The sequence below is a fragment of the Quercus robur genome, chromosome 5 (genome assembly GCF_932294415.1).
Source record: "Quercus robur chromosome 5, dhQueRobu3.1, whole genome shotgun sequence".
Classification (NCBI taxonomy): domain Eukaryota; kingdom Viridiplantae; phylum Streptophyta; class Magnoliopsida; order Fagales; family Fagaceae; genus Quercus; species Quercus robur.
Genome location: NC_065538.1, coordinates 76,420,675 through 76,443,324, shown reverse-complemented (window position 1 = coordinate 76,443,324; position 22,650 = coordinate 76,420,675). Strand labels below are relative to the sequence as shown.

Sequence of the window (22,650 nt, the reverse complement as noted above, 5' to 3'; positions counted from 1 at the left end):
CACTTACATGATACCAAACGAAAGGCTTGTTGTGTAAAATTGAAATATCCAACAGTTCTACCAAAAAAAACCAAAAAAAAATATGCAAAGAGTTGTTTCAAGTTTCAAAACAATACAATAAATTCACATGAGAGGTCTAGGTGGCTCTGGCTCATAAACCAAGAGCCACATAAAACAAAAGAAAAATAAATGATGGTCCAACCAAACTACCAAAGCATAAGAAGAAGGAGAAGAATTAGAAGAAAGGGCTTGAGGAGTCGGAGAGGGAGATGGCCGGCAACGTGGGGATGCCAACTGGAAACGTGATAATCACATCAATGTGAGTTCTGCCACTAATTTCTCTTTTTCTTTTTCTTTTTTCTTTTTTTCACGTTTTTGTACTGCCTGATTTAGATTTTCTGATACAGTCCAGTATCAAGTGGTACGTTTTAGAGGAAATTTGATATCGGTTCACTGGCTGGAACAAAAAATATTGGCCAGTATGGCTGGTGAATAACCGGTGAATAAGGTCCAAATTGCAAGGGTGGCTAGATATTCAGGTTTTATGGGTGTGGCTGTGTGGGGAAAAAAAAAAAAAACAAAGAATCACTTAAGTTGATGGCCTTTTATCTGTGGAATAAAAGTGCACAATTCTGAATTTGTAGTTACCTTCTCAATTTTGGTAGTGGTAGAAATGTAATAGTCAATTCTAAAAATAGGACTTCGACTTTGAAAACTTGCAATTTATACCCTTCCCGTTAATTGACCCAAAAAACGACGTTGTTTTGGATAGAAAATTGACATATTTGTAATAGTAGTGTGTAAATTGCAAGATTTGAAAGGCGAGGAGCCTGATTTAAAAGTGATGCTAAACTTAGAGGGCATAAAGCGCATTTTAGGTTTTTAGCTGAATGTAAATAATATCCACTCAAAATAATAATAATAATTGCATAATGGGAATGTTTTTATATATGGATCAATCAATCTGGTCAAGATTATGAAATTTTGAAAATATTGGAATAACTCATGTTAGCTGAATATTTTTATCTTCGTTTCTACAAATTTTTCTACCGTGTAATTTTTTACATATTTCTATAGCTAACGAAGTATTATTTAATTTATATATATATATATATATATATTTTTTTTTTTTTATATTAGGTAACCAACTAACCATTTGAAAATGGACGAAAGTGGTCTTTATCAAAGTTCAAAAAAACATAAGCTAAATGAAGAACAAGGCATTGTTGATGGGAACACCAAATGTTTAGAGAATTTACCTGAAGAGATTCTTCGACACATCATTTCCTTACTTCCAACAAATGATGCTGTTAGAACAAGCATACTTTGTAAGAGGTGGGAATACCTGTGGACTTCCATTCCAAATCTTGGTTTTAAAATAGAATCCGAGGCTAAGAGAACACTTCGCATGAATTTTGTGGAGAGAGTGCTTCTTCTTCATGACTCCTCTGATATCAAACAATTCACTCTCTATTGTGATGATCTACATGATGGCGATGCATCTCGTATAAAAGCATGGATCTTTTCTGCAATAAGGCATAATGTTCAAGAGTTGGTTCTCGACCTCCCCATATTTGAAGAGCAATTTTCATTGCCTCGTTGCTTGTTTACTTGTGTGACACTGACAAAGTTACAATTTGATATGCCCTGTGTACTCAAACTTCCTCCTACAATTTATTTCACAAATCTCAAGATCTTGACTTTTAAAAATGTTACATTTTTGGATGACTACTCAACCCAGAAGCTATTTTCTGGACTACCAGTCCTTGAGGAAATGTTTTTAGAGGACTGTCTCTGGGTGAATCTCACAGCTGTGAGTATTTCTTCTCCCAAGCTTCATTGCCTGGTCATAATAGATGATGGGGAAAATTCGAATGATAAGGATGGTTGCCAGGTCATGATTTTTGGACCTGGCCTCAAAACATTTACTTACTGTGGTCCACTCTGCAATGACTATTGCTTATATAACTCATGTTCACTAGAAAGGGTAGAGATTGAAGTTTGTTACCCTGGTTGGACAGCAAGACAAGTTGCCTATCGCATGTATAGGCTTCTTAGTGGGCTCTCTACCATTAAAAAACTAAAACTTTCTAATGGGGCTGTTGAGGTATGTTTTCCTCTCTCTTTATAAAATTATATATTCAACGTCTAATGTGATTTATCAACAGAAAAGCGGTATGATTTCCCCCCGCCACTTCTTTCACTCTGAAAATGCCTTGAACAAGTTATAAAATTAAATGATGAGGCTAATGTCAACGTAGAGGCTTTAGCATCATACCAATCACATGTGACTGAGGAAACATTATGAAATGAAAGGCTTTACTTAGCAGTCATTTTTTAATGTTGATGCCATTTCACCTAAGTTTGACTGTCCATTTTATGGTTCCTACTTAATTTTTGTTTCAAAAATGTTTTCCATTTGGTAATATAACCATTTTATTGTCAAGCAGATTATTTGAAAGTTAAAAATTTCAGTTTTGTGATGATACTACCAAAATCAGTGGTTAAAACTTGTTTGAGTGTAGTCTTATCTATAAAAAAAATGCTTTATTTTCTGAACACCTGATATAATAAAAGAGATCAAAGAAGGCTTTATAATATTGATTGTCTTCTTTTTTTTTTTTGAAAATATCTTTTTGAGTAATATGACAGAGAATTTTAAATAGGTATGTCATTATAGAGGATTGTCTATATTCTACTCTGGGCTTTGTCATTGAGCAGATATTCTAAGTGCATTACTTTTTCTTTCTTTCATTTGCCACCCCCGCGCCCCTCTTTTTAATTTTTTTTTTCCTTGTTAATACTTGAATCTAAGTTATTTCATGCATTGGTTATCTCCTGATCATAATCCTAGCTCCACCATTGTACAGTCATGCTTGCATTTGTTTTTCTTGTTTGCTCTTTGCCACCGAAATCTCTTTTAATCATGATGCATTTCATTACCCTTTTCTTAGGTTCTAAACTCTGCTGCAGAACTCCTTCCCCATGTTCCTATGTTCAATAATGTGATGCATTTGGAATTTGATGACTGTCCAACATATCTTGATAGAGTGGCACTATCAAAGATACTGGAAAAATTTCCTTGTCTGAATACCCTTGAATTTCCTAAGGTAGCTTCACATGCAATACAATGTTTACAGTTGTGTTACTCTTCCATTTTGTTTTGATGGTGTTCTGTGATGGTTAAAACATTTGATTTATGATGAAAATTCAGGGGATCGATCTGTCTGTAAATTGCAAAAATGCTGATGGTATACTGGACCCAGTGCCTCCATGTTTCTTATCACACCTCAGGTGCATTAAAGTTTGTTATGCTGAAGTGCAGGACCAACTGCCTGCCATAAAAAATTTGCTCAAGAATGCGGTGGCCTTGGACAAGATAGTTATATATTCCGTTAACCATTTTGCACGGGACTTCGAGAAACAGTTGGTGGAGTTCCCCAGGGGGTCAAAAAATTGTAAATTCATTATCTATTGAGCCTTTCTTGAGCTTTGATTCTCAGAAAGAGCCACTCATAAGTCTTCAATTCCTACTTTTTGGAACATCTTAAAGTACAACTTGTTATTTTACTGTACTTTGAACTTGAAAGACCTATTTTGCTCACTACCAGGACCTTCTACCTAGCCAGTATCTACAACTTTTTGTTATGGTACGAGACTGCAATTTGCAGCATGGAATGACCCTTAGTGACATTCACCACTCCGTCTTTTGGTAATCAAACGCAGTCTCTGATAGTTGGGTTTATATATAGTTCATTCATTCAATGTTTGGTCTTTTGTATCTTTTGTGGATGCATGACAGGATGAGTACTATGCTAATTGTTTCATTGACAGACATCATTCGCAAGTGTAGTGGCTGTTGAGACAACTCTTATGGTTGTATGGTTGACATCATCTCATCAAGTACATGCATACTAATAATGTGGAGCATATTATATAATATGCAAACTTCTATGATCAAACTATGAATACAATATTAAATATTAGAACTTAGAAATTGTATATCCCCATATTGTTTTGATAAGAACACAATTATTTAACAAATATTTTAATTCTGTCTGGTATTTAGTTAAAGAATGGTATATATTTAACTTTGAGAAATGGGATCTATATATATGTGTGTTTGTCTGTTTTTGGATTTAGGTGGATTTTTAACGTCCTTTTATTTTAGGGAAAAAATGCACTAGGATCCAATTTTGTGCTCTTCATTATGTTGGAGGAGGCTCAGATCGATTTATTTTTTTGGAAAAATTTGAAGAATTACATAGTATCTTGTTAAATTGTTATGTCAATAAAACAGTCAGTGAAAACCATATAGGTAACAGGTTAATGTAAGGAAAGCTATATTTGCGCCGTTATCTTACTAGTTTTAAAGGTGAAAGATATGCCACAAGAGAATCTTTTGTGCGTTGAAAATGACTGAGTAATTTTGAAGGCATTGTTTTTGTCTTGGTGATTTACTTAGTAATGACGATATCAAGTTTGTCACAAAATAGTGTAATGTGGTAGCTTTGTCAAGTCAACAAGCATGTGAAACTCTTTTCTTGTTGCATTGTCCCAAAGTATGGAGAATTTGTTCTATGCTCCCATTCTTCAAGGCCTTAGAATATATTAAAAAAAGAAAAAAAGAAATACTAATTTTAGATATAATAGCCAAGCTTGGATTCTGGGAATGAGTCTCCAAAACTCTGAAACCATTTAAGTCCAAAGTTCCGAAACCTAAAGCCTATATTTGGTGATTCTATGACAGTTTTTAGCAAATTAAACTGTGGCAATGTAGATAGGGTTAGGGGGCAGCCAGGAGAGAGGCTTATTATGGTGCAGAGAAAGCTCTTTTTCCATCTTGTGGGTTAATAACCAGTTATATGTGGCATATATTAAACAAAGCACAAACCAATCTGGAGGAGTTCAAAAGTAGAAAGTAGAGTACATCACTTGGGGTAACAAGATAGACATGCACCATGAGAGACCTGTGTGCCATGAGAACAAGGTATGCAGCAACCTAGAGTCCAGTTCTATTACCACATTGGAGATTCCTAAAGTAAAGGCCAATTCCAACTCACCCTTTAGGGTCTATAATTTATTTTTCGTGCTTGTAAAAAGGTGCATCTGTGTATGAGTATGCATGTAGAACACCCGTGCTATGAGAAAGAAAATGCATATATTCGGTGTATGAGACACCTTTTCTCTCAAATAAGGATTTCCACTTCCAACTTATACCATAGAATCGTCGGATACATGATGCCTAAAATCACTTCTATGTATTGAGATCTATGTGTTATGGGAAGACCTATAAAGCAGCTCTTTAAAATTCTTTTTTCTATTACTGCTTTTCTATAGGTGTTGTAGACTTGTAGTACATAGTTCTATTTGACAAGAAATTGATTACCATTTCTGCATTTTTTTTCCTTAATACATCTTGCATAATGCATGAATATTTGCAGTGCCACGTGAGGCATATGTTTCAAGTCTTTATTTCTTTGCCTTAAAAACATAAAAGAGCAAATTTTCTTGTTGAATATTGACACTAGAGTTTTAGATGTGCTGAGAATACAGTGACCATTTAGGCAACATTGTCTTTGTCTGTGCAGCTAGGGATCTTCCTGGTTAGGTAATTTGGCAAAGATTCTAATACTGACAATCATTAAAGCCAAAGGCAAGGTTTTTTACATACGGCAGGTATATACACATATAGAGGGTATATATACATATAGAACCCACATATTGTGAGAGACCTGCATATAATCACTGGGTCATTCTATGGTACCCCATATTTTTTTAAGGGTACGGTACCCACTTAAATCTTAGTTATAAATTTCACTTGTTTTAATCTGCTCTGTTTATTTAATTTTAATAAGATACCTACTACCAGTCATCTAGGTTTTCTATAAAACCCAAAAAACAAAACATACGGGTTCTTCTTTTGTCGAGCGCTTGAGAGAGATCTCTAATTAACGGGTTCTTCCCGTAGCCGCCTCTCTCAAACCATCATGGCTCTGCCTCCTTGAGTTATGTGTTTGGTATTCAAATCGTGATTTTGATTTTTAATCATTTTCCTATTTATTGATTGAAGTCACTAGAAAACCCTAGAAAGATCAAATCCTACACCTAAATGACCTTCGTCGAGTGCTTTTACTTAATCATTTTCAGGTTTGATTTTTACTCTTCCCTAATCTGTTGTTTGCTAAGTGGCACAATATGGTTTATATTCCTCTAATTGTTAATTCTTCATCTTCTTCTTCTTGGTTCTTGGAGAAATCCTTTGAACCTTTCACAAAGAAGGATCTCTCTTTGTTCACATGTCTTTTTTTTCCCTCTCTGCTTTTCACTAAATTTTAATTCACTTTTACTTTATTGAGGCACCCTATAACATGTTACTTTTATTACTATGATTTGTAAATATCAAATATCATTTGTGGTTTCATAAGTAATTTCTATTGTTGTTTTATAATATTAATTTCTATGCATAGATTTGGTTAAGGCAATTCCTGATGAGCAGAAGTAGTTTTTTTCTGATTTGGATTGGGTGCATAAAGAAGTCAGTATCACTTTCGTTGTTTTTCTTTTTTATTTTTGCAAACCCTTGATGGGTTTGTAAACTATTGAGAATAAAATCTTAAATTTAATAGGTGCTTTTTTTGGGTCAAATATCTTCCATTTAATTTGTGTTTCTTTTAGTCCAAATTGTATGTATTACTCTGTGTGTGTGTGTGTGTGTGTGTGTGTGTGTGTGTTTTTTTTTTTTTTTTTTTTTTTTTTTTTTTTTTTTTTTTTAATATCAAATTGTGTTATTTATTCATACACACAGTAAAGTTTATAACTTTGTGTTATTTAAGTTGCAATGTTTTAGTGGGCATGCATGCTAGGTGTTTGAGAGAATGATTAAACATGTATACTTGCAATTAGCATGCTCTGTTTCTGTTTTGTTAAAAAATACAAACTCTGTGGTCATTGTGTGGTATAGCATTTTTAAATTTCATTCAAGTAATATAGACCTTGAAAGTGATAGTGAACCCCATCGCATGTTTTCATTTTAAAATGGTTCCTGTCTAATTTTTAGGATGTTTGTGGTCTCCAAGTCAAGAATATTTTATCTAGGTCTTACTATTTTTTGTTTTTGATTTTTAAAGATAATGAAAATGATTTATATTTCAAATTAATTTTTTTTCAAAAAATTATATATTTGGATGAAAAATATGGTTAGATTCAAGTTCAAAAAATATTTATGAAGCTTGAAGTTTGTGTTTGATCTATTGTGCTTTATTAGTTTTTAGTGAGACTGTTTGAAAATTCTTGAAAAAAAAGGGTTTTCTTTCTAGGAATTTTCAATTTATTTTATTCTTAGGAAGGTTCCTTTTAGTTATGAACACAGTAATTCAATTCCCAACCTTTGATGACCACTGATAATAGTTTTTCAATTTGGAAGAAATAGGAATAGAGTTTTAGTATGGTTATCTTACTCAATCCAAGTAAGGGAAAAAGGGATATGCTATCTTGCAACTTGTTCATTAGTGTTCCGGTCATTTACAACAAATAAGTGCTTTAAATACTCATCAAATTGATTTTAAGGGGTGATGACTGCCTTCTTATCCCTTGCTTTTCAGTTTCAAACTAATATATAACTAGTTGCAAACCCGCGCATTGTGTGTGATAATTTTTTTTTTGGTATTCTCATTAAATAATAACATTATTTTAGTTATTAATAATTGGTTTTCATTATCTTTTAAGTTAATAAAAACCTTACATATAACTTTAAAAACCTTTACACACACACACACACACACACACACACACACACACATATATATTTAATGTGAATCTTTACATATAACTGTAAATAAACTCTATATATCCCACTTCTTTAGATGCGTAAAACCATAAACTACTACTCCTTAATGATAGTTGCTAATTAATTTTATCATTTTTCTAATGATCTCATTTGTAATGCTTCTTACCATTATCATATATTTATTGATGATTTTCATAATAGAGACGCTAAATGAGAGGTAGCATTGTTCATTAGATTTTCAAAAAGTAATAGTGTATGAGAATTATATATATATATATATTATAAATAAGGTTAAATGAAATGTCAAAAAAAGGATTTTAAAATTTTCTAACTTGATTTCTTATACAATTTCTATTATTACTGGAGAACATCTCTTTTTTAGTTATGATTGGAAATATGGTTTCCATGGTTAGAGTTTGATTAGTTTTAAATTTAAATTTAGTATTTTGATTGTATTTAATTGTTGATTATTAATTTAATTTTCTAAGTGAATGTAACGGTTTATTTTACTGCACTGTAAAGTTTTTAATATTCTCCATGTGGTCATCTTTATTTTGTTTTTTACTTCTCCTTACCGCCTCTTTGTTTTCCAATTAGTAGTTACTAACGACATTTGATTTCTCTCTCTCTCCATTGGCAGCCTATCATTCTTCATATTTTGATGATGATTCTATGGCAATAAATATGCATTATGTTGGTTTTTAGACCCCTTAAACAATTGGGGGATTCTAGCATTTTACCCTTAATTTTTTAAAAAAATTGGTATATGCCCTTGTTTGCAAACTATATAGGGGCGTGCCCCTGTTTCGATACTCGATTACCCTAAAATCGAGTTCAATTAAATACTAGATTCGTAGAAAATTGAGTTATGCCCGATCAAACTTAAAAAATAAAAAAAATAAAAAAATAAAAAATAAAAAAATTGCATGGAACTCGTCTTTCAGGAAATCGAGTTCTATGCAAAAAAAAAAATTCAATGATACAATATATATTGTTGTAGAGAAGGAAATGTTATGGCACAGAAGAGACTTGATTCCTGACCAATTAATTATATGTGGATTCAGCTTTACTACGTTTGAAATCATTTTATTAACATTGACAAACAATTTCACCATATTCAAGAATTTTTCACTTTTGCTTACAATCTGCATCCTATGTGGGTATATCTGGTCCAAAAAACTCCCAGATTCAAAATCCCATATCCCTATGCTAAGTTGCTAACTTCAAAGATATGATATATTTTGGATCCCAGTGTACCTTTAGTTTCAAAGAATTTTTCTTTTGGTGATTTAATAATTTGATTGTCAAGAAAACCATATGAATGATGAGAACTTTCTTTGTTTTTTTTTTTTTTTGTTTTTAATTAATGATGCTTACAAAATCAAATGGGTTAAAAATAAAGTATATTAATTTAAAAAATGATTTAGTAAAGAATGAATGCTCCCAAATGAGTAGTTTCTATATTGCAATGGGAAAAGCATTGGAGAGGTGCTACTTAAATGAGTTCTAATTGAATGATTAGAGTTTCTGTATATTGTCAATGTTGTACCGTAGGCTGTCATTGTCTCATTGATATTGAATACAATTTTTTGTCTTCTTTCTAGATAAAGTCTGGAACATATGGCGTACCCCAACCCCATCCAATATATCTTATCACTTGACCCAAAGCCTAAGTGACTTCTTACATACATTAGTTTTTAATGATTGGAAATTATTTAAATCTTTGTTTAATTCTAAGTTCTTGCAATAAAAAAAAAAAAATTTCTAAGTTCTTATTCAATTATCTTTAATCACACTTGACAATCGTATTTACACGCTTTTAAAAATGCATTTGTCATTTACTTTCTTTCTTTTTTGCTATGTTCCACGAAGTCTCTTAATTATGATGCATTTCTTTAAACTATTGGTAGGCTCTAAAATATGCTGCAGAATTCCCACGTCATATGCCTATGTTCAAAAACCTGCTGAATTTGGAATTACGGCGAAGGTCAATAAATCTTGGCTCCACAGCACTGTTGAAGATATTGCAAGAATCTCCCAATCTTAAGACTCTGGAATTTAGTGAGGTAACTTCACCAGCACTACCATGATTACTATCTTATATCTGTTCCATATTATTGTTGCTTTTTGCCGTGATGATTAAAACATCTAATGTGCAATGATATATTAGGTGTTCAGTCTGTCCTCAGATTGTGAAAAAGATGATAGCATACTGGACCCAGTGCCTCCGTGTTTATTGTCACAGCTAAACTGCATTAGAGTTTGTTGTTATCATGGAGATGAAAAGGAGCTATCTGCAATAAAGATTTTGCTCGAGAATGCACTGGTCTTGAACAAAATAGTTATATATTGTTCAAAGCATTTGGCAGGGGACTTGGAGAAGCGGGAGAAGGTTTTTGAACAGTTATTGAAGCTCCCTAGATGGTCAAAAAATTGTGAATTTGTTTTTGAACTCTCATGAAAGCGTTTAATACCTATTTCTTGGAAAATGTGATACTATGTCTATTTATTTCATTTTACTTTGAACTTTAAGGACTCCATTTCCTTTGCTCCCTGCCTTAACCTTCTACTTAAATATGTAACTTAGTTTCTCAAAAAAAAAAAAAAAAAACTATGTAACTTGCTGTCATGTGATGGTAATTTGTACTAGTTATTTCTCTCTTAGCAAGGCTTTTACTGTCCATATATCAATGCTACATCAACCTAAGATTTATGCATTCTATGGCGCATAACAGGCATTATATATATTGCTCATGGTTTGTAGAATATCTCAAAACTTTGGCCATTATATTGCTACCAAAACTTTCTTTTCCCCTGCTTAGTACTAGGAGCAAGGGGTTGAAGATTGAAGTTATCTGTTATGTAATTTGAAATTGGGTTATGTTAATGAGTGCTTTAAAGACACAATTATATGTTGTAATGCACATTATATATATGCGCAAGTTAATGATTCATTAGCTTACATGCATAAATTTATTGTGGTTTTGTGTTTTAAAAAAAAAAAAAACCCTCATTTCTATCTTTTGGGGCTGTACATTATTGATTTGCCTTCAGTTTTCTTTTACCATTTTTATTTCATAATGCCTAAGCAAAAGAAAGAAAAGGTATCAGTGTGGCTAAATGTGGGCTTGAGATCAATCTAATTTTCTATTTGTTTCAGTGGAAAATGTTTTCCTAGAAAAGTTGTCCTTGTTTTTAAATGTGTAGAGCCAAAAACAAAAGAAGTCAATTGAAAACGTTTTTGTGGATTGTGGTAAACAAAATACGCCTATTATTGTAGGCCATGGCAATTACCATCGACGGTATGGTCGCCTTTGTTGCCATACCACCACCACCACCACCATTATCACCTCCTTTGTCACCACAAGGTCTTTGATGCGCCATTTGACTTGCCTTCGCCACCACAACCACTACATGTTAATATGATATTTGGTGGGAACAAAACAAAATAATATATTTTCATAATCATTTTCAAAATCGTTACCAAACACAAACACACAGATTTTTCAAAAATAAAATTTTTATATGAAAACTGTTTTGGCTTTAAAATAGTGCTTTGCCATTGCTAGTGCTATCCTCACCACCGACATGTAGATGATTTTCTTGGGAATCATAGGATCTTTTTTTGAGTCAATCAAACATAGGGAACAAATCTGTGACATTTAATAATAGTAATACATTGGAAAAAAAAAGGGAGGTCAGCCTAGCTCAAGTGTGGGAGTGATCCTCTCTCATCCCCAATTCCTTCCTTTCCAATGGTTTTTTTTTTTTTTTTTTGGGACAAATTTGATAGTTATAATGAAAAAAAATCAGACTTTTTTTTTTTTTTTTCACAAATGCATCAATCAGTTTTTGGTGTAAATGGGAATTGAACCCAAAATCTTTTATCCAACTATTATAAACTTTACCAATTGAGCTAGCGAGTAGTTATTGTTAGGACAAGTGACTCTTAAACTAGTGACAACCTATTTATAAACATGTTAAAAAATCTATGGGCATAACCGTCGAAATAATTAGCCCACCAGATATGTGAATAGCACAACTCAAAGTTCATATATATGTGTGATGAGCAGCATGTTCACAACAAGTAGCAAGCACTTTTTCAAAAGATGAGCTTTACGACACCCTTCGCATAAAGGAAGGGAAACATAAAGGGAGTTTACCTCTGCCTTCTTCTTTCCGATTGATCAAATAAATAAATAAATCTAGTTGATTACAAGACTTTCGAATAAAGGATAGTTTCCAGTAGAGCAAGAAGGCTTAGTCATCTTTCTGTCTCACTCAATCCAACGGAAGGATGAATGCTAGAGACTCCTCCTAGTAACCATCTCCAAAATCCAGAGAAGTGTTCTTGAAGACATGGCGGGCTCCAAGCTTGCACCCTTCTACATTACCAAATCATGGATCACCCGAAGGGTGAGCTTCTGGCAATTAGCTGTTAGAACTAAGATAATTTAATAGGCATTCAGCATTTTGAGTTGGAAGGGGGCAAGCAAATGAAGGGAGGCATTACGGGCCCAGGATGTTCCGGACTTACCCTGGCTGAATAAAAAAAATCATAGGGGCTAGATTTTCCTTAAAAAAATAGTATAGTTTTGTCAGATTAATTGATACAAATTTTGGGTGTGTTTTAAGTATGCTACATATAAATATGTAAGCATGCACACTATAATATATTATCTTATAGATGTAATCCTGCATAATAAAACTCCCCCTTTGCTTAGTTTTATAAATTCTGTTCACAACTAGTCAAGTTCAAAATAAGGAGGGTTGCTGTAGTTTAATCTACTAACATAAAATTTAGTCACTTTATTATGGACCAATCTACTACAAATACAACTTGGGGTGTCCTCTACGAATACATGGGGTCGATCCTAATTAATTTGTGGAGGACCAATAGTTAAAAGTTTTGGGAGTAAGGTTTGGTTGTTATTGTTATTGTAGATGTAACTATGCATAGAAAATTTTGATTGCTAAAAAATTGGAACAAAAAAAAAAAAAAAAAAAACCTAAGATCACTAATGTTGATGGTTTATCCGTTGACTGAAGCGCACAGTTCTGAATTTCCTGTTACTTTCTCAATTTTGGTTGTGTTAGAAATGCATATTAGATCTATTTATGACCTTTAGGTCAACTGAAACTTCCAGGTATTTCCAACCACGGCGTTCATGGTTCAAATCCCCCTCCCCCACTTAAGATGTATAAAAAAGAACAGAAATGCAAATAAGATCCATCCAAATATATGAATATATAATGGGACTCATGGGAGTGTTTTTTGTGTAGGGACTAGTCAATCTAGTCAAGATTTTGAAATGTTGAAAATTTTGGAATAGCTTATGTTTTTAGCTGAATGTTTGTACCTCACTCTTTTTTTACTGAGTTTTCTATAACAACATTTGATAGATATTGCTATAGCTGACAAAGTATTTGTTATGGTTCAGACAACACCAAAAGGAAATTGCATTGCAAGTGAATAACAATCTAAGAAGATAAGGATGTTGGTTTTCTAGTTGAATTCAAATAAAGCTCTTGATTTCAAATAAGGTTCTGCAGTAGATTAGGATGAGAATTTCTGCAATAAATTAGGATTAGTATTTGTATTTCAATTCCAATAGGAGTTGGATCCTATATTTTAGGAATTTGTTGTGATGAGGATTATCTCCTCACTAGTATTTATGTAAGTAGGAATTATGAATGAAGCAAGCAGAAATTAAACCAAAAATTCTATTATCCCTCTCAAGTTGAGGAGGTTAGTCACCTCAAATCGACTAAGTTATCTTTTTATTTTTCTGGTTCACAACAGTATTCTTAATATTTAGTATCTTGCAAACCATCTGCAAATGGATGAAAGTGCCCTTATTCAAGAACCCAAAAGGCTGAAGTTAAATGAAGAACAAGATATTGATGAGGACAGAAAAAACTTAGACAATTTACCTGAGGAGATTCTTCGACACATACTTTCCTTACTTCCAACAATAGATGCTATAAGAACAAGCATGCTTTCTAAAAGGTGGGAAAACCTATGGACATGCATTCCTAATCTTGACTTTCAACAAAGGCTGCATTATGATAGAACACTTTTCTTGAATTTTGTGGAAAGAGTGCTTCTTCTTCACGTCTCTAATATAAAAAAGTTCACTCTCTATTTTCTAGTGCAACATGATGCATCTTGTGTTAATACATGGATCTCTGCGCAGTAAAGCATAATGTTCAAGAGTTGCAAATTTGCCTTTCCAACATTCAAGAACCATTTTCATTGCCTCATTGCTTGTTTACTTGTGTGACACTAACAAAGTTAGATCTTACTATGCCTTGTATCCTTAAACTTCCTCCTACAATTTGTTTGTCAAAGCTCAAAATCTTAGTTCTTAAGGGTGTTAGCTTTTCTGATGAGCACTCAACCCAAAAGCTATTTTCTGGTTTTCCAGTCCTTGAGGAGTTGTGTTTAGATGATTGCCGCTGGATGAATCTCAAGGTTGTGAGTATTTGTGCTCCCAAGCTTTCCTCCTTGATGATACAAGACCCTTATAAGAAAAGGTGGAGTGATTCGGATAATTGTCAGGTTACGATTTTGGGAGTTAGTCTCGAAAGTTTTTACTACACTGGTGAATTCTTCAATGAATATTCTTTACATAAGTTAGCCTTACTTGTAGAGGCATACATTAATGTTTGTGGCTCTAGAACAAGACCAAGACTAGTTGCTAACCGCATGTATACCCTTCTAATAGGGTTCTCTAATGCAAAAGAGATAATGCTTACAAGCTTTGCTGTTGAGGTATGCTTGCTTCTCTCTTCATAATTTCATTTTTAAATTTATAGTGTCGACATAATAGTGGAAATTAATCCCTCCTTTTCAATTGCTTACATAAATATGTTATCATTTAATGGAAAAACTAGAGAATGTAACTTATGTTTGAAGAATATTCTTGTGGGGTAGGAAATATTATGGCAGAGAAAGAGTCTTGATTCCTGACCAATGAATTACATGTGGATTCAGCTACCTACATTTGGAATCATTTCATGAACAATTGATAAGCAATTTCATCATATTCAAGACTTTTAACTTTTTCTTACAAGTTACAATCCAAATAACTCCCAGATGAAAAATCCTCCCTATCTTAACTTTAAAGATCTGCTATGTTATGGATCCCACTTTTCCTTTAGTTTCTAAGATTATTTTCTTTTGGTGATTTAATAATTTGATTGTCAAGAAAATTATATGAATGATGAGACTTTTTTTCTTTTTTTAAATTAATGATGCTTACAAAATCAAATGGTTTAAAATTAAATTGTAATTATATGAAACTTTATTTAATGGCGTATCCTAACCTCAACCAATCCCTTACCACTTGAGCCAAAGCCTAAGTGATCACTTAATGATTAATTGGAAATTACTTAAGTTTTTATTTAATTCTTAGTGGTTGCTTATCTTACAACCTTTAGTCACACTTCACTACCATATTTGCATCCTTTCATAAATGCATGTGTCATTTCTCTCCCTCTTTTTTTTTTTTTTTTATGACTATGTTCCAAAAAGTCTCTTAATTTTGATGCATTGCTTTATACCATTTCTTAAGCTCTAAGATATGCTGCAGAACTCCTGCCTCATATGCCTATGTTCAATAACCTGCTGGATTTGGATTTCATTGACGGGTCAATAAATCTTGACTCCATAGCACTGTTGAAGATATTGCAAGAATCTCCCAATCTTAAGACTCTGGAATTTAGTGAGGTAACTTCACCAGCACTACCATGATTACTATCTTGTATCTGTTCCATATTATTGTTGCCTTTTGCCTTGATGATTAAAACATTTAATGTGCAACGATAAATTAGGGGGTTAGTCTGTCCACAGATTGTGAAAAAGTTGATAGCATACTGGACCCAGTGCCTCCATGTTTTTTGTCACAGCTAAAGTGCATTAAAGTTGGTTATTATAATGGAGATGAGAAGGAGCTATCTGCAGTAAAGATTTTGCTCAAGAATGCAGTGGCCTTGGACAGGATCGTTATATCTTTTTCAAAGAATTTTGCAGGGTACTTGGAGAAGCGGGGCAAGGTCTGTGAGCAGTTTTTGAAGCTTCCTAGAGGGTCAAAAAATTGTGAATTTGTTTTTAAAATGAGCTTTTTTTGAGCTTTTACACTCAGAAAAGCCTTTAATACTTATTTCTTGGAACATGTAAATGTATGGCTATTTCATTATAGTTTGAACTTTAAAGACTACATTTCCTTTGTTCCTTTCCTTAAACCTTCTACCTAAGTACCTAACTATGTAACTTGCTGCCATGTGATGATCATTTGTGCTAGTTATTTCTCTTCCAGCAGGCTTATGCTGTGGAACCTGAAAGGACTACTTTTGAGAGATATAAACCTAGAAGTACTGCTTCAACTCTATTCTCTTTTGCTGTCCGTATATCAATGCTACATCAATCTAAGATTTCTGCATTCTATGGCATATAACAGGAGTCTTGATTTAAACAAGCTGATGGTTTGTAGAACTTGAATGTCTCAAAGCTTTTGGCCATTATACTGCTACCAAAACTTCTTTTTTTTCCCCTACTTAGTACAAAGAGCAAGGGGTTGAAGTTATCTGTTATGTGCTAATTTGAAATACCCCTCATTTTCTTCCGTTTCTATTTATTAAAAAAAAAAAAAAAAAAAAAAAAAAATATAATTTCTATCTTTTGTGGAGTGAACATCACGCCAAAGGTGCGTAATAGGCTATGCATTATTGATTTGCCTTCAATTTTGTTTTCCTTTGTTTGCATTTTTATTTCATAATGCTCTAGCAAAAGAAAGAAAAGGTATCAATGTGGCTAAATGTGGACCTTGAGATCAATCTAATTTTCTATTTGTTTTTGTGGAAAATGATTTTCTAGAAAAGTTGCCTGTGTTTTTCAGTGAGTACAACCAAAAACAAAAATAAATTGAAAACGTTTTTGTGGTCAAACAAAAAACAAGCCCACAGTGGTGAAAATCATTTTCCATTTTTTAAAAATAGTAGAAAACATATTTTGTAATTCGTGTGTCCTAACTCCTTCTATTCCTTTGTGATGCCAATATTATCACGGTAAGGAATATACATAAATTTCCAAATTTGTAAGATGCAAAAATGGAGAAAAAAATATGCGTTAAAGAAAACAATTACATAAGACAATATTTATGTGGTTTAGCAATTTGCCTACGTTCATAGAATTGTAATGATTCACTACTTTCAGGGAAAAATACAAGATGCAGCAGCACAATTTATCTCTCTCCAAACAACACACTTAACCCTAATCTAAAACCACTATATTTATATTATGCACATAGGATTCACAATTGGCTAAAAAGGGGCCAAAATTTTTCCATGAGCACTCCACCTTGGACCGATACCATGAACTAAGCCTCAAAAAATTTTCCATTAAAAATAGTAACACTTTTTATATCAGGCTGGGTCATAGTTCAAATCAAACACAATTAGGCTCCACGTAACCGAATAATCGCCACCATCATCACTACTGTTAATACAACCATGGTCACTCTCCTTTGTTGCAGTGGCGGCTCCACTTGTATGTGAGGGTCCCACCCTCACTTGCCAATTTTTTTTTTTTTTTTTTATACTTAGCAAAAAAAAAAATATATATATATATATATATATAAATAATTAATTTAAACTAATCTTTTCTGTGACCATCTTGACTTGAAAAACCAAATGTATATAATATACTTACAAAAAAAAAAAAAAATTATATACTAAATTAACCTATTTTGACCACTCTAATAAAAATGTTAAATACTCTAACTTAAAAATCACAAAGAATTTGAGTTTAACAAAAATAAGAGTAATGCTACCTCCACAATATTTTCACAATAAATTTTATATGGTAAGCTGTTGCTAGTTTTAATTTGGACTCAATATTGACATGTTTTATCCACCAATAATAGCTTGCTGCATAAAATTTGTTATGAAATTGTTATGTTCACTTTATTATTCTCATATCAGCATTTTCAATTTCCACTTTATCTCTTATTAGTTTATTTTTTTTCTTCTCTTTGTTAGTACAAAAAAATTGTAATATTTCATGTATTTGCTTCTTCTTCTTTTCTTTTCTTTTTTTTGGTGACATTGATATATTCAAGCTGTTTTTGTATATGATTTTATATAGTTTAAGTTTTTTAATGACCACCTAAAATAAATTCCTAGAGCCGCCACTACTTTGTTGCCCTACCACCATCATTATCACCTTTGTCGCTGCACCATTTTTGACATGCCATCATCGCAGCCTTCACCACCATAACCACTATATAATAATTATGATTTTCGTGGAATCAAAACAAGACAAGTTACAGTCTTACAGACACAAATTGAAAACTATGAAAATATGAAGTTCTATTATTTGTTGAGATATACAAATGAAATGCATCTCCTTATATACAAAACAAAGATGCATGAATACAAAAGAATAGTAATCTAAAACGACTATACACATCCTTTCTTACAAAATAGTCATCTACAAATTTTACCATGACAAATGTCTTACAAAAGCAGAAAAGCTGCTTTTTTTTTTTTCTTTTCTTTTATAACTTTTTGACTATATATACAATTCATGTTCTGGCACTTTCAAATCAACAAAATATTGGCACTTGTTAATTACAAGAGACAGTTCACAAAAGGGTTCAAAATGTTTCTCACAAGCTTATCTTTATCCCTCAATAGACTGAGTAACCATTAAAGAACTCACATCACATGTTCAATGACAAGAAAAAATATAGTCTTGTTGAATAATTTATGGAGTAGTTCTAGTATCACATAAATTGCTAGAATTATTTTATGTGTCAGACTGTGACTAGCTTTCTATCACTTTCACATAAAGCCACCATTTTTTCTTCACCATTCACCATTCAATCATCGCCTACACTAAAAACTGATTGGTGTCTTGGTCTGATGATAAAAAACTATTATAAGGAGTGAACATCACAAGATAAAACTCTAAAAAAATAAAAAATAAAAAATAAAAAAGTGATTTTTCTGGTACATGAGCATTCACACATCTAAATAATCAGCCCATAGTAATGGGCCCAGGCTCACCAAATCATTTCACCATCTTTGGAGGGAATTATTCTCACGATTCCCGCCAGAAAAAACAAGCCTATATTTATGTGAAGGAGAGATACCTTTTCATCCTCTCCATCTGAAAAAAACAAATTCCCATACCACAACGCTGTCGTTTCGTTCCTGCCAATGGCATAAACGGTAATTACCTTACCTAGTCATATCTTTTCTCTTCCTTTTTTATTGATGAAAAAACAGTACTGTTTTTTTTTTTATCTTCCTTAAACATTGTTCTTTGAGGATTCTACTTTTATATGTGCTTTTGTTTTCTTGATAATGGTTATAATAATTATCTTGTCTTAACTTACCCTGGTAAAAAAAAAAAAATCAAATTATATTTAATTAGATGCTTGATTTTCCCTAAATCAAAAGTTTAATTTTTTTTTTTCAAATTAATTAATAATTTACATACAATCTTTTAGGTGTGTTTTTTTTTTTTTTTGAATGGATCTTTTAGGTGTGTTTTAAGTTTGCAACACTTAAATATGTGAGCATGTGCATGATATTATATATCCTTGTAGATATAATAAATTAGTAATCAGAAACCGGGGAAAAAAAAAACAAAGAATCACTTAAGTTGATGGCCTTTTATCTGTGGAATAAAAGTGCACAATTCTGAATTTGTAGTTACTTTCTCAATTTTGGTAGTGGTAGAAATGTAATAGTCAATTCTAAAAATAGGACTTCGACTTTGAAAACTAGCAATTCATACCCTTGCCGTTAATTGACCCAAAAAAACGACGTTGTTTTGGATAGAAAATTGACATATTTGTAATAGTAGTGTGTAAATTGCAAGATTTGAAAGGCGAGGAGCCTGATTTAGAAGTGATGCTAAACTTAGAGGGCGTAAAGTGCATTTTAGGTTTTTAGCTGAATGTAAATAATATCCACTCAAAATAATAATAATAATTGCATAATGGGAGTGTTTTTATATATGGATCAATCAATCTGGTCAAGATTATGAAATTTTGAAAAATATTGGAATGACTCATGTTGTTAGCTGAATATTTGTATCTTTGTTTCTACAAATTTTTCTACCGTGTAATTTTTTACATATTTCTATAGCTAACAAAGTATTATTTTATTTTATATATATATATATATATATTTTTTTTTTATATTAGGTAACCAACTAACCATTTGAAAATGGATGAAAGTGGTCTTAATCAAAGTTCAAAAAAACATAAGCTAAATGAAGAACAAGGCATTGTTGATGGGAACACCAAATGTTTAGAGAATTTACCTGAAGAGATTCTTCGATACATCATTTCCTTACTTCCAACAAATGATGCTGTTAGAACAAGCATACTTTGTAAGAGGTGGGAATACCTGTGGACTTCCATTCCAAATCTTGGTTTTAAAAAAGGATCAAAGGCTAAGAGAAAGCTTTTCATGAATTTTGTGGAGAGAGTGCTTCTTCTTCATGACTCCTCTGATATCAAACAATTCACCCTCTATTGTGATGTGCTACATGATGGCGATGCATCTCGTATAAAAGCATGGATCTCTTCTGCAATAAGGCATAATGTTCAAGAGTTGGTTTTCGACCTCAACATATCTGAAGAACAATTTTCATTGCCTCGTTGCTTGTTTACTTGTGTGACACTGACAAAGTTACAATTTGATATGCCCTGTGTACTCAAAATTCCTCCTACAATTTATTTCACAAATCTCAAGATCTTGACTGTTGGAAATGTTACATTTTCGGATGACTACACAACCCAGAAGCTATTTTCTGGACTGCCAGTCCTTGAGGAAATGTTTTTAGAGTACTGTATCTGGGTGAATCTCACAGCTGTGAGTATTTCTTCTCCCAAGCTTCATCGCCTGCGCATAATTGATGATGAGGATGGTTGCCAGGTCATGATTTTTGGACCTGGCCTCAAAACATTTACTTACTGTGGTCCATTCTGCAATGACTATTGCTTATATAACTCATGTTCACTAGAAAGAGTAGTGATTAATGCTTGTGACCCTGGTAAGACAGCAAGACAAGTTGCCTATCGCATGTATAGGCTTCTTAGTGGGCTCTCTACCGTTAAAAAACTAAAACTTTCTAGTGGTGCTGTTGAGGTATGTTTTCCTCTCTCTTTATAAAATTATATATTCAACGTCTAATGTGATTTATCAACAGAAAAGCAGTATGATTTCCCCCCGCCACTTCTTTCACTCTGAAAATGCCTTGAACAAGTTATAAAATTAAACGATGAGGCTAATGTCAACGTAGAGGCTTTAGCATCATACCAATCACATGTGACTGAGGAAACATTATGAAATGAAAGGCTTTACTTAGCAGTCATTTTTTAATGTTGATGCCATTTCACCTAAGTTTGACTGTCCATTTTATGGTTCCTACTTAATTTTTGTTTCAAAAATGTTTTCCATTTGGTAATATAACCATTTTATTGTCAAGCAGATTATTTGAAAGTTAAAAATTTCAGTTTTGTGATGATACTACCAAAATCAGTGGTTAAAACTTGTTTGAGTGTAGTCTTATCTATAAAAAAAATGCTGTATTTTCTTAACACCTGATATAATAAAAGAGATCAAAGAAGGGTTTATACTATCGATTCTCTTTTTTTTTTTGCCAAATCATTTATACTATTGATTCAATTCTTATTCCTTTTTTATTTTTTGAAAATATTTTTTTAAGTAATATGACAAAGAATTTTAAATATGTATGTCATTATAGAGGATTGTCTATATTCTACTCTGGGCTTTGTCATTGAGCAGATATTCTAAGTGCATTACTTTTTCTTTGTTTCATTTGCCCTCCCCACGCCCCTCTTTTTAATTTGTTTTTTCCTTGTTAATACTTGAATCTAAGTTATTTCATGCATTGCTTATCTCCTGATCATAATCCTAGCTCCACCATTGTACAGTCATGCTTGCATTTGTTTTTCTTGTATGCTCTTTGCCACCGAAATCTCTTTTAATCATGATGCATTTCATTACCCTTTTCTTAGGTTCTAAACTCTGCTGCAGAACTCCTTCCCCATGTTCCTATGTTCAATAATGTGACGCATTTGGAATTTGATGATGGTCCAACATATCTTGATAGAGTGGCACTATCAACGATACTGGAAAAATTTCCTTGTCTGAATACTCTTGAATTTCCTGAGGTAACTTCACATGCAATACAATGTTTACTGTTGTGCTACTCTTCCATATTGTTTTGATGGTGTTCTGTGATGGACCTGATGGTTAAAACATTTGATTTATGATGAAAATTCAGGGGATCAATCTGTCTGTAAATTGTAAAAATGCTGATGGTATACCGGCCCCAGTGCCTCCATGTTTCTTATCACACCTCAGGTGCATTAAAGTCTATTGTTATGCTGAAGTGCAGAACCAACTGCCTGCCATAAAAAATTTGCTCAAGAATGCGGTGGCCTTGGACAAGATAGTTATATCTTCCGATAATCATTTTGCACGGGACTTCGAGAAACAGTTGATGGAGTTCCCCAGGGGGTCAAAAAATTGTAAATTCATTATCTATTGAGCCTTTCTTGAGCTTTGATTCTCAGAAAGAGCCACTCATAAGTCTTCAATTCCTACTTTTTGGAACATCTTAAAGTACAACTTGTTATTTTACTGTACTTTGAACTTGAAAGACTTATTTTGCTCACTACCAGGACCTTCTACCTAGCCAGTATCTACAACTTTTTGTTATGGTACGAGACTGCAATTTGCAGCATGGAATGACCTTTAGTGATATTCACCACCCCGTCTTTTGGAAATCAAATGCAGTCTGATAGTTGGGTTTA

General features: G+C 32.7%; 4 protein-coding genes across 4 annotated transcripts in view; all 4 read left to right on the top strand.

Moving 5' to 3' along the window:
* Positions 1 to 20,737, top strand: part of LOC126728730 (putative FBD-associated F-box protein At1g55030) — a gene marked incomplete at its 3' end in the record, with an annotated part of 26,418 nt that extends 5,681 nt beyond the window's left edge. The window contains exon 2 of the mRNA XM_050434516.1: positions 20,008 to 20,737. Coding sequence (XP_050290473.1) covers positions 20,030 to 20,737 — 708 coding nt within the window. The remainder of the gene's footprint in view (positions 1 to 20,007) is intronic.
* On the top strand, positions 78 to 3,721 carry LOC126727153 (F-box/FBD/LRR-repeat protein At5g56420-like). The gene is made up of 4 exons (XM_050432686.1): positions 78 to 319; positions 1,141 to 2,107; positions 2,955 to 3,110; positions 3,215 to 3,721. The coding sequence occupies exons 2-4, from the start codon at positions 1,163 to 1,165 to the stop codon at positions 3,476 to 3,478; spliced, it is 1,365 nt and encodes a 454-aa protein (XP_050288643.1). The 5' UTR covers positions 78 to 319; positions 1,141 to 1,162; the 3' UTR covers positions 3,479 to 3,721.
* LOC126728731 (FBD-associated F-box protein At4g10400-like) lies at positions 13,971 to 16,248 on the top strand. The gene is made up of 3 exons (XM_050434517.1): positions 13,971 to 14,564; positions 15,626 to 15,847; positions 16,096 to 16,248. The coding sequence occupies exons 1-3, from the start codon at positions 13,971 to 13,973 to the stop codon at positions 16,246 to 16,248; spliced, it is 969 nt and encodes a 322-aa protein (XP_050290474.1).
* LOC126727155 (F-box/FBD/LRR-repeat protein At2g26030-like) lies at positions 20,729 to 22,650 on the top strand. Its single transcript, XM_050432687.1, has 3 exons — positions 20,729 to 20,956; positions 21,850 to 22,005; positions 22,119 to 22,650. The coding sequence occupies exons 1-3, from the start codon at positions 20,747 to 20,749 to the stop codon at positions 22,383 to 22,385; spliced, it is 633 nt and encodes a 210-aa protein (XP_050288644.1). The 5' UTR covers positions 20,729 to 20,746; the 3' UTR covers positions 22,386 to 22,650.

What these genes read in the sequence shown, in the direction of transcription:
- LOC126727153 (XM_050432686.1), top strand. Translation starts at nt 1,163, where the DNA reads ATGGACGAAAGTGGTCTTTATCAAAGTTCAAAAAAACATAAGCTAAAT. An exon ending in TTTCTAATGGGGCTGTTGAG is followed by an intron (nt 2,108 to 2,954) that starts GTATGTTTTCCT and finishes CCCTTTTCTTAG; the next exon opens with GTTCTAAACTCTGCTGCAGA. An exon ending in ATACCCTTGAATTTCCTAAG is followed by an intron (nt 3,111 to 3,214) that starts GTAGCTTCACAT and finishes ATGAAAATTCAG; the next exon opens with GGGATCGATCTGTCTGTAAA.
- LOC126728731 (XM_050434517.1), top strand. Translation starts at nt 13,971, where the DNA reads ATGGATCTCTGCGCAGTAAAGCATAATGTTCAAGAGTTGCAAATTTGC. An exon ending in TTACAAGCTTTGCTGTTGAG is followed by an intron (nt 14,565 to 15,625) that starts GTATGCTTGCTT and finishes ACGATAAATTAG; the next exon opens with GGGGTTAGTCTGTCCACAGA. An exon ending in ACTTGGAGAAGCGGGGCAAG is followed by an intron (nt 15,848 to 16,095) that starts GTCTGTGAGCAG and finishes CATTTGTGCTAG; the next exon opens with TTATTTCTCTTCCAGCAGGC.
- LOC126727155 (XM_050432687.1), top strand. Translation starts at nt 20,747, where the DNA reads ATGATTTTTGGACCTGGCCTCAAAACATTTACTTACTGTGGTCCATTC. An exon ending in TTTCTAGTGGTGCTGTTGAG is followed by an intron (nt 20,957 to 21,849) that starts GTATGTTTTCCT and finishes CCCTTTTCTTAG; the next exon opens with GTTCTAAACTCTGCTGCAGA. An exon ending in ATACTCTTGAATTTCCTGAG is followed by an intron (nt 22,006 to 22,118) that starts GTAACTTCACAT and finishes ATGAAAATTCAG; the next exon opens with GGGATCAATCTGTCTGTAAA.